Source organism: Nannospalax galili, unplaced genomic scaffold (genome assembly GCF_000622305.1).
Source record: "Nannospalax galili isolate Female #2095 unplaced genomic scaffold, S.galili_v1.0 scaffold443, whole genome shotgun sequence".
NCBI lineage: Eukaryota > Metazoa > Chordata > Mammalia > Rodentia > Spalacidae > Nannospalax > Nannospalax galili.
The window spans coordinates 141,947-153,072 of NW_008352479.1; the positions used below are offsets into that span (position 1 = coordinate 141,947).

At 47.6% G+C, this 11,126-nt stretch overlaps 1 protein-coding gene across 2 annotated transcripts in view; it reads left to right on the top strand.

The window, feature by feature from the left end:
- Positions 1-400: 400 nt before the first annotated feature.
- The window catches only part of Slc25a38 (solute carrier family 25 member 38), a 15,844-nt gene continuing 5,118 nt past the window's right edge, over positions 401-11,126 (top strand). The window contains exons 1-5 of one of the 2 annotated variants that reach the window (XM_029554259.1): positions 401-702; positions 4,929-5,050; positions 5,971-6,055; positions 9,490-9,669; positions 9,856-10,024. In XM_029554259.1, coding sequence (XP_029410119.1) covers positions 634-702; positions 4,929-5,050; positions 5,971-6,055; positions 9,490-9,669; positions 9,856-10,024 — 625 coding nt within the window. In that variant the 5' untranslated portion in view covers positions 401-633. The remainder of the gene's footprint in view (positions 703-4,928; positions 5,051-5,970; positions 6,056-9,489; positions 9,670-9,855; positions 10,025-11,126) is intronic. The other variant, XM_008849424.3, reaches the window with a different exon arrangement.

The window sequence follows — 11,126 nt, forward strand, 5'->3', positions numbered from 1 at the left end:
TAATTTTATGTCTTATCGGGTTTATTCAGAGTACAATATTGTATAACTGTATCAATTCAACTCTAAACTTAAAAATTTACAGCCAATTTTGAAAGAGATGCATCTTAGCCCTGAAAATTGTTATTGAATATGTCAATGCTGATGTCATGAAATGCTTCTTCTAAGTATGTGGTTATTAAATAAATAATTTTAAAAAAGAAATGTGAGTTCTCTTTAAGTAGTGTTTAAGAGGATACTCCATACTACTTCAGTTTTTAAGTATAACTTAATTAAAATTCAGCCGGTCACACCACCCACATTTTAAAAGCTCAATAACCACCCAACGCTCCTGTGAACCTAGGATCCTGCAGTTCTGAGTGAAGCCTCCAGAGGACGCTAAAAACGCCGGGGCGCTGGACGAGCGACCTTTCGGAAGCGGAAACGAAGCCTCATCTTTCTAACTGGTTCGTCCAGCTTTCTCCTACCCCGGAAACACAGAGCCTGCTACCCTCAGGTACTGAGGCCTTCCAAGGAACGATGAGCGTGAGCGCAGGGCGGCAGAGCGAGTCGGGCTGGTGAGGAGCAGAGACTGGTTCTCGCGGGCTCGTCGGGCACCGGAGCCCCGCAGTCGCCGGGGCGGAGCTCGAGGCCCCGATGATCGAGAAGGCAAGGTCGGCGCTGCTGCCGCCGCGGGACGTGGGGGACTCGGTGGAGACACTCATGGTGAGGCCGCGGGGACGGGGGCAGCTGGAGGGAGCGGCCTAGTGCCGTAGGACGGTGCTTCTAGAACACTGCGGCGACAGGTGGCAGCGCTCCCGGGCTTTGCCTGGCCACGATGGACACTTCCCCAGGGCCTCCTCCCTGCTGGCCCGCTGCCTGAGCATCTGCGACCCCGCGAGGCCACGCCCCTGTGTTCGGATTGGCTGCGCGGTCGGGCGCCGGACTACCATTGGTGGACACGGAGGCGGGGAGGGGCGGTGTCTCCTGCTTTCTGGGCGGGTCCTCGCTAGCCTCGGTGGAAAAGGCGTGGCAGTCTCTGCTTATCTCCATGGTGCCTCGGTACCCTGGGGAGGGTGCTAGGAATACTGGTTCTTAGTTCTTTAGTGAGCAGAGTACGCAGTTCTTCTTTGAAATGTTTTTTTTTTTTTTTTTTAAATGGTCTTTTTGAAACAGGGTCTCCCTGTAGCCCCATCTGGCTGGAACTCACTATGTAGACCAGGCAGGCCTTGAATTCACAGAGATCCGCTTGCCTCTGCCTCCTAAGTGCTGGGACTACAGGCGTGCGTCACCACGCCCGGCCCTTCTTTGAAATCTATAAAGGCAACAGCAGCGTCTCAAAGTTCTTGTCTTTGAAAAACTGCCTCCTTTTTTTTCCCTCTCTGGCCCTTCCAGCTTTTGCTTTTAAATGAGTTGGAGTTCGTGCTTTCGTTGTTGAGTTTTTTGGGGGAAGGGTAGGAGTTGTTTGTGGAACTCATTAGCAACTTGTTTAAGGGCTAGTCATTTCTTTCGTGTTTGTGCGTAGAATTGTTTTAGAATTGTTTTTTCCCTTCCCCTCTCCTAAAAAAAAAACAAAAAACCTGGATTCATCTTATTTAATTTGAATAATCTTGAGCTACTAAAATAAATTAAGTCCCCTTTAAAAAAGTATTTATTTTTATTTTATGTGTATGAGTGTTTCCTTGCATGTATGTAAATACACCTCCTACATGCATTGCCTGTGGAGAGCAGAAGGCGATGTTGGATCTTCTCGAACTGGAGTTACAGATGGTCCTGCGCCACTATGGGGCTGCTGGCAACCAAGTGGAGGTTCTCTGCAAGAGCAACCAGTGCTCTTAACGGCTGAGCTATCTCTCCAACCCTCTTAAATCCCTTCTTAAAGCAGGAGGTGCAGCTGAGTGTAAAGCACTTATTCAGCACACACAAGGCTTCAGTCTCCATCACTGAAACAATCAAAAACTAAGTTCTCTTCCAAAGGGTATGCTGTCCACTTACAAAAATCATGAACTCATTCACTTACCTATTAGAACCTATACTGCTGATAAGTTTAGCATTTGCTGTGTGTTAATAGACCTGGAAAATTACAAAATTTCAAAAGCTGTGGTCTTAATTCAGTATGAATTTATTGAGCCAATGATATGTTCATTCACTGTGCTGTGAAGATAAGATATTAAAAAGATAGTTTCTGCAATCGGGTCAGGTCAGGCGGTGAAGGATAACACCCTTAAAGTAAATTGAGTATAGGGCTGAGACTACAGTTCAGTGGTAGAGCACTTGTCTAGCATACATGAAGCCCTAGGTTCAGTTCCAAGCACAAATAAATAAACAGGGCGTGGTATCTGTGTTAGCACTGGGGACACAGCACATGGGAGGATTGCCCAGAGGCTGTAACTGCAGGTCATTCCTTTGTCCTTGCTGGACCAAACAGAAACTGCTGGGGTCACTTTAACCTGTCCTTGGATGGAACATTCAGGCACCACTGAGCCTTATTTGTGGGCCTCTGCTCAAGGGAGAATTGAGTACAGGTTTCCTGTTAGTTGATAAGAATCATTTGGGGCTGGAGAGATGGCTCAGTGGTTAAGAGCACTGGCTGCTTTTTGAGGACCTGGGTTGGTCTCCCAGCACCCACAAGGAGGCTAACAACTGTCTATAACTCCTGTTCCAGGGAATCAGATGCCTTCTTCTGGCCTCCAAGGGCATTGCACACACTGGTGCTCTTACATACAAGCAAAACACACAAAATAAAAATTAAAAAAAGAACCATTCATGCATCACTGTTGAACACCTACAGACTAAGCTCTGAGGTCGGTTCCTGAGATACACCATGAATGAGATGGATAGTAGTTATGTCTGCTCTTGTCCTGGACTCTCAGTCAAAAGGCTGATGCCATAGGGGCTGGTCCAGGAATCCTAGGAGGAGCACTGGACCCTCACATGGGCTTTGTGAACCAGGACAGGTAAAGGAAGTGGGTTGAGAGCCACTCAGGAGATAGAATGAGAGCAGGTGTGGAGAGGCCCAGCCCAGGATGGTGCCCTGGTTTTGAGTTCGGACAGCTGGGTAAATAAATGGCAGGGCACTCACCTGGATGGGACACACTGAGGAGGAACAGGTTGGATTGAAAAGACTGATGGGTTCAGGTTTAGAAATGTCATCTGAGGTGCCTGTGGGATGTCTGAGCATGTAGCTATGTGGGTTTGTCTGGAGCTCTGGAGAGCAGTTGTATGTGTGGATGGAAGGACAGAAATGGAAGGAAGCTGCCCGAGTGGTTGAGAAACAGGAGCTTGGCTCAGTGAGCAGCACAGTTTAAAGGAGCAGCCAGAGGAATGTTAGGAAAACCAGGACTGGATTAATGTCTGGAGCTGGAGGAAGAACGGGTTCAAGGGTATGCTCTATGCCTGTGATCCCTTATAGCACAGTACCCCACATTCGCAATCCCCCCATTCCCAAGTCATCTTTAGAGAGTCTCTCTGTTATTTAGGTTGCAGGGGCAGCCAGGGTAGACTGAAGGGTCAGTTAGCAGGACATGGGCAGGAAGCAGCCAGGAGAATGAACCTTGTGTCTCGTCCCAGTGCTCCCCATGTGCACTGTGGAAGAGGCGAGTGTGTGGAGAACTGTTGATCAAGTTTCCATTTTGAACCTGTTGAGTTTGAGACCCCTGTGGGCCAATGGGGGAGGAAGGGGGTACTGGGGTAGCAGAGAGTGGGCTGGAGGTGTGACATTAACAGCTTGTGTGTGAAGACCAGCTGTGGGTGAGGCTACTCTGAGAGGGCTGCAGACCCAGGAGATAAGGAGCACAGCAGTATCTGAGGGGCAGGCAGGCAGGGAGAGGAGTGAAGAACCTATCCCGAGAGAGGCAGTCATCAGTGACAAATGCACCAGAGAGTCTAAGTAAGATAAGGACAGGGACAGAAAAGGGGGCCCAAGTATGCAGACCCTGGGTGAGTCCTTAGCCACCTTAGTGCAGGAGTTCTGGCTGAATGACAAGCCCAAGGCCTGAGCAGTGACTGGCACAGAGAGAATGGAGACGGCGTTGTGTGGTGCTGGAAATACAAAGGCTCTGGAGTGTTTTCAGGCAAAGGAGAGATTGTCCAAGGAAGAGAGAGGCCTGGTGTGTGAAGAAACCAGGCCCACCACTGCTTCAAAGGTTCAGGTGAGGCTTAGGAACTGTTCTTGTAGGAGCTTTGGTTAGCAGAAGAGCTGGGCATCTCTGAGGAGAGGGAGTTGGCTGGAAACCCTGGAAACCCACACACTGCCTGGTTTTGCTTGCTATGGAAGCACCTATTGCTACCTCAGGGCTGTCGTCAGCTTCAGTATTTAATGAACTTATTGGCCCTCCCCAGGATGCGTGGGGGAGAGACTTAAGTGTTTGAAAGAGTTCTGCTGCTCTGTATGGCACCAGCAGATAGGCCAGGATGTGTGACAGTGAAAGGGCTGAAGGGGGAACCCTAAATCAGGAGTGACTACAGCTCTGCAGAACTGTTTGTGGTCGGCTTAGGATCTAAAACCTTAAACAAGGAAATTCATGGATTATACTGGAAGATATACTTGGTGACTGAGCTTAAGGTTTTATGTATTATGGCTTGTTCCTTTAAGTATCTACAAATCCAGCAAACAGGGGAGTCTGGAAACCAGCAGTTAAGAGACCACTCAGTTGATTTTGCTTTTCCAAGGATAAAGATGATCATTAACTTTTCCAGTCAGGACAAATAGGGAATGTGGCGTGGAAATGGATGTGTTGCTCAGTGACAGCAAAATTATTAGCAGTAAACAGTAAGACCCCATGCTGTGCCCATCCCAGTGTTGTTTACAGCACACTTTTCCCTTCTTTGATGCAGAGTTAAGAGGAGGCAGCCGCAGGTGAGTGCCTGAAGGGCCTCATGACTGGTCCAGGAGTGGTGAAGGGAGTGTGACTTGCCAGGCAGAGCTGCTAATGCCTGTTCTTCTCTTGCAGTTACATCCAGTTATCAAGGCTTTTCTCTGTGGCTCCATCAGTGGGACCTGCTCCACCCTCCTCTTCCAGCCTCTGGATCTCCTCAAAACTCGCCTGCAGACTCTCCAGCCCTCAGACCATGGGTAGGGCCCATTGCCCACTTTTCATTGAGCAGCTGGGTTTAATAGCTCAGACACAGAAGTGTCCTCACCAATGCAATAAACTTCCATCATGTTAGATTTTCCAAAGAGAAGCACAAGACATGCTCAAGTTCTGCGTGGTTTTGTTATTTGAGACAGTCTTATTATGTGGCTCATGCTGACCTTGAACTTGAAATCCTCCTGCCTCAGCTTCCTGAGTGCTGGGCCATATGCCATACTCTTTTTTGAAGAAAAAGTTATATCTTTATATATATAATATATAGACACATTATAGTTTGATGTTTCTTATTAAATGGGTCCCTTCCTGAACAGCTCTGTAGGCTCCGCCTTGGGAACAGTTTTGTTTTTCTTATGCTAATGTGTGATATTATAGCCATGCTGCCTGGTTACTACCAGGTTTTCTGCAAGCAGCAGCATCCATTTTGAATGTGTGTCTTGTGCCCCCCAACATGGAACTCGGCTCTATGGGAGCTACATCAAATGTATGTGGAGTTTGTCCCATTGCATGTGATATGAGTGGACAGGTATGTGTGTACCAAGCCCAGAGCACAGGAAGTTGAGAGTAATTCTAGGGCCCGAAACATGGCTCAACAGGTAAGGGTGCTGCTTGCTGCCAAGTCTGAGAGCCTGAGTCCAATCCCCAGGACTACCTGGTAGAAGGAAAGAACCAATCCCACAAGTTGTTCCCTGACCACCACACACTCACATTTGTATACACATGTGTATGCATATACAATCTAAATAAATAAAGTAATACATTTTTTTTAAAGAGCAATTCTAAGATGTTGCCGAGAGGTCCCTGTGTGTTTTAGAAGAGTGTACAGAGAACGTTCTGGGGAGTTATCTTAGGATGTGGTCTAACTGATTGTTTTTCTTTTCCTGTCCATTCTGTCTGCCTTCAGGTCCAGGCGTGTTGGGATGCTGGCTGTATTCTTGAAGGTGGTTCGCACAGAGAGTCTTTTGGGCCTGTGGAAAGGGATGTCCCCTGTAAGCTCTCTTCTGGGTCTGGGTTCCTGCATCACCTTCTTTAATAGTCTGTCATTTCTCATCCACCTCACCAATCCTAAGGCTACAAGTTGGAAATAGTGGGACTAGACCGCCATCTGTTTGTACTCACAGTTACTTTTATGTTGCTTTGACCAAATACCTGACTGAAGCAACTTAAGGACGGAGACACTTATTTTCATGGCCGGGGAGGCAGGACAGGGGCAGTGGCTGGCAGCAGCCTTAGTGGCAGGAGCATGAGGTCCCATGTCAGAGAATCAGGAATCAAGAGAAGGGAGGGCTATAACTCTCAACAGCCCATCCCCAGGTACCCACTTCCACCAACTATGCCTCCCATCTCAAAGATTTCACAATCCCCCCAAAAGGTGCTACCAGCTGGAGACCTGTGGGGGACACCTCACCTTCAAACATAATGCTATGGTTTCACTGGGTGATTTTAGTTCCCCATGGTCAGCCTTGGTCCAGAAATATTTAACAGAAAGTGACAGAGATGAACAATCGGTAGGTTTTAAATCCTGCCCTGTCCTGGGTTGTGTGGTAGAATTTCACCCAGTTCTAGTCGGTGCATCCTGGGAGGTGCCTTGCGCAGAAGCTCTGGGCTATGTTAATCATGTGCCCACCAGTCACTTGTTAGCTGATCGACCATTGGGGAATCATGGGGTTTGTGTTTAGGTAACCCTTATATTTTACTTACTAATGTCCTCAAAGCACAAGACTACTGATGTTGGCAATTTGGATATGCCAAAGAGGAGCTGTCCCGTGCTATCTATAGGTGAAAAGGTGAAAGTTCTTAATAAGAAAAAGAATCCTATGCAGAGTGTCTTAGTTACTTTCAATTGTTGTGATAAAAAAATACAATGACTAAAACCAACTTGGGGAGGAAAGGGTTTATTTCACCTTACAGTCTACAGTTCATCATCAAGCGGAGGTAGGGTAGGAACTCAGGGCAGGAACCTGGAGCACAGACCATGGAGGAACACTGCTTACTGGCTTGCTTCTCTGGCCTGTGCTCAGCCTACTTTCATTTTCTTATACAATACAGGCCCACCTGCCCAGGGGTGGCACCATCCACAGTGGCCTGGGTCCTCCCACATCACTCAGCAATCATGAAAATGCCCCACAGGCCAGTCCAATGGAGACAGTTCCTCAGTTGAGGTTCGCTCTAACCGGGTGTGTCAAGTTGACAACTAAAAGCTATCCAGCACACTGAGGTTGCTTTAAGATCTGTGACAAGAAGGAATTCTCTGTCCATGAACTTGTGAAGGAGAAGGAAACCCATGTTGTTTTTGCTGTGGTAGCTCAGACTGCAAAAGTTAACAGCCACAATGTGTGGTAAGTGCTTAGTTAAGGTGGACAGGGTATTTGAATCTGTGATTAGAAGACAGGGACAGAAAACATGTTCTAAATGATGACAGCCTGTGTCAGCAGAAAGTACTGAGCCTTCACAAAGAATCCAGCAAGAGAGCTCCCAAAATGAGTGATGCCAAGACATTCAGTGCAAGTTAGGGAGGAGATTATCTAAATTCAGAAATAGGTTTGGGGGTGTGCACACCTTTAATCCCAGCACTTGAGGGGTAGAGGCAGGTGGATCTCTGTGAGTTTGGGGCCAGCCTGGTCTACATGGCATGTTCCAGGCCAGCCAGTGCTACATAGTGAGACCCTGTCTAAAAAGAAAGAAAAGGGTTTGGACTGGAATAGACTGTATATCCTGTTGGAGCTGCTGCCACACCTTCCCCAGAGTGGAAGGCGATTAAGGAGAAAGGATACTGAGTGAACTAGGGAAGTCATCTGCTATGAGGAAACCAAGGCTCTTCCGTGAGAAGATGCCCAACAAGACTTGCATTCATAACTTCAAAAGCACGAGAGAGCATCAAATGTGGCTGAGCCTGATGAGGAAGCAGGAGAACATACTGTGGGAGGAAGTGCTAGCAAAAGGGCTGGGAAGAACTCGATGAGAGCAAACTGAATCGGAGCCAGCAACATGAGTACTATCGAAATTGGCCACCGTGTTTCAGATTGCAGAGTTAAAGGACAAAATTGTGGCATCTGATCCTGGACAGAAAACAACACTGATGATGATGTGTGATCAGGGTTAGGCTTCTGCAGAAGCGCTTTGATGAGTTAAAGAGACCCGCACCTTCTGATGGCATTGTTCTTCCAAATGTTTTCAGAAAAGCAAAGCACTCTCCATCTCGCAAGGCATCCCAGGTATCAATATCACCTGCTCCTGAAGTCCACCTGTCAAGACTGGCTGATCCCCCATGTGACAGGGCAGAAGATCAGTAGTAGCCTGAAATATCACCTGCTCCTGAAGTCCACCTGTCAATATCAAGACTGGCTGATCCCCCATGTGACAGGGCAGAAGATCAGTAGTAGCCTGACACTGCATCCCAGTGTCTGCCTTGTTCACTTGTTCATCTTCTCACCCAGGCATTTCATTAACTCTTAGAATCACAAGAAGGGCACAGAATAGTAAGATATTGTGAGAGAGACAGGGAGGGACCACAGTCACATAACTTATTTCAGTGTGTTAATTTTTATTAGTTTCCATGCCTCATTTATAAATGAAGCTTTATCATAGACACAGTTGTAGAGTCAAGACAAAACCATTTGTTTATAGGGTTCAAGATCATTTACTGTTTCACTCACACACACACACACACACACACACACACACACACACACACACATTTCAGTGTGTTAATTTTTATTAGTTTCCATGCCTCATTTATAAATGAAGCTTTATCATAGACACAGTTGTAGAGTCAAGACAAAACCATTTGTTTATAGGGCTCAAGATCATTTACTGTTTCACTCACACACACACACACACACACCCTTCAGCAAATCAGAGAGGACTACTGTACTTCCCGTCCCCTGTGGTTCCATTTGAGGGCTAAGAGACTGTCACATCTGTACTCCTGAGGTGTGATTTGTTAGTGCAGCACCATCTCTATGGTCGACATCCTTGCCCTTGCCACTTTGGTGAAAGGTTGGGACACCCATACCTGTATTTCTTTGCCCAAAGGCTTTCTCTGGTCCCAAGGACCTACTTTGCTGGAAGTGCCAATGGGTTGGTGCCCATCCTCAACCCACAGCAGCCCTCAGCCACTGAAAGATGGGAGGTGATGTTTAAACTTTACCCCAACCCTCAGTGGATGGATCGCTGCGGGGGAGGGAGGGTGTTCTCTACTACGGACGCCAGCACTCCCCAAAGGAACTAACTGCTTTTATAGCACCCTTTATTGGCTGCCCCTGTCCCTACCACCTGCCCCTGTCCCTACCACCATGCTCCCTTCACGCCTTAAATAATTTGCATGCAGATCACCTTGGGTTCTTTGGGGCACCCTGCTAAGAGGGCGTCTTACAGCACTGGGTCTTTGATTGTATCGCTCCTCCCTCTGACTTTTCTGCAGTCTATTGTGAGGTGTGTCCCTGGTGTTGGCATCTACTTCGGCACTCTGTATTCTCTGAAGCAGTATTTCTTGAGAGGCCATCCTCCCACTGCCCTGGAGGCAGTCATCCTGGGCATGGGCTCTCGCTCCATCGCAGGGGTCTGCATGTCACCTATTACAGTGGTCAAGACACGCTATGAGGTAAGCCTGACTGCTTTTGAGCCTCAGGGAGGGTACATAGAGCCCTGGGATCTGGGTAGTGAGCACTGGCACCAGCCTCTGATGTGTAGTCTTAAGAGTTGAATAAGTGCACAACCTGAGGTCTGCTCAGGCTAGTGCTCAAATGCAGGGCCTCCCTGTCAGTAAATAGATCTCCTCCCTTTGCAGAGTGGGAAGTATGGCTATGAGAGTATCTACACAGCCCTGAGGAGCATCTACTGCAGCGAGGGCCACCGCGGCCTCTTCAGCGGCCTGACAGCAACCCTCCTTCGTGATGCTCCCTTCTCAGGACTCTACCTGATGTTTTACAGCCAGACCAAATCCACAGTACTCCATGGTATGACTAAAGGAATGTATGGTCAAAAGGAGTTTCTGAGATACTGGATTCTTGCCATTTTCTCTGGGATATTCTTAGCAGTTTTGGTAACTGAGCCATGCCAGGACTGTGTCTGGTTCTGGGCTGGGTGCTAGGATGCAAAGGTGGCAGTGACTGACTTGGCCCCTGCCTGAACTTAGGTCCTCTTAACGGCAAAGAGTACTTATAATTTGGGGCGGGGTGGCGGGGCCAGGTCAGGAACGAGTATGCTTTGTCATGGTCCTGCAATAGCACATCCCACACCTGATCGTAAGATTCTCAGTCACATCCAAGGCCGGGACCCTAAAGAAGATGCTTTTGGGAGTTTGTTTCAAGAAGCACTTGATGTGTACTCTGCCTTGGCAGACAAAAGAAAAATGAGGAACTCAATAGAGGGATGCTTTTGGAAGCCCTTGTCAAGAAATTCCAATGGACTCTCATATGAACATCTGAAATTTGCCCTGGTCAGACTTTTTTCTGGTTCCCTGTCTGGAACTTGTAATGCTACTTCTCCTTCACATCTCCTGTTCACCAGTCAAGGACTTTCTTTCCCCCTACAGATAAGAGTTATGCAATTTGTCCTGTTCACCAGTCAAGGACTTTCTTTCCCCTACAGATAAGAGTTATGCAATTTGGGAGTCTTTTAGACAGACCCACTGAAGGGGTACCCCAATTGCCTGACCCTACATCCCTGTTCAACATGGAAGAAGCCAGAGCAGTCTGTGTCCCGCCCGATTCCCTATTGGCAATTTGGGTAACCTCTTCAGAGGACGGTGTGATAAGAATAGGAGGTAGGAATTGGCTAGGCAATTAGGGTAAAAAGAACACAAAGAAAAGTAGCCAGCTTCTTGGCTAAAAGTCAAAATGTCCTTGGGCCTCTTAGCAACCTACTCCATTCCAAAGGCCAAAAATGTGGAAAGCATTGGGGAGCTCTTATCTAATCCCTAAAAGATTTTAGAGTTACCTCTTCAGAGGGGGAAATGTTAGAGTAGCAAAAAGGCCCATAAAAAAAGAAAGACTACACAAAGTTGTTCAGGAAAAAGTAATAGGGGAGATATGGGAGGAGTTGAAGGGGAGGGAGTGT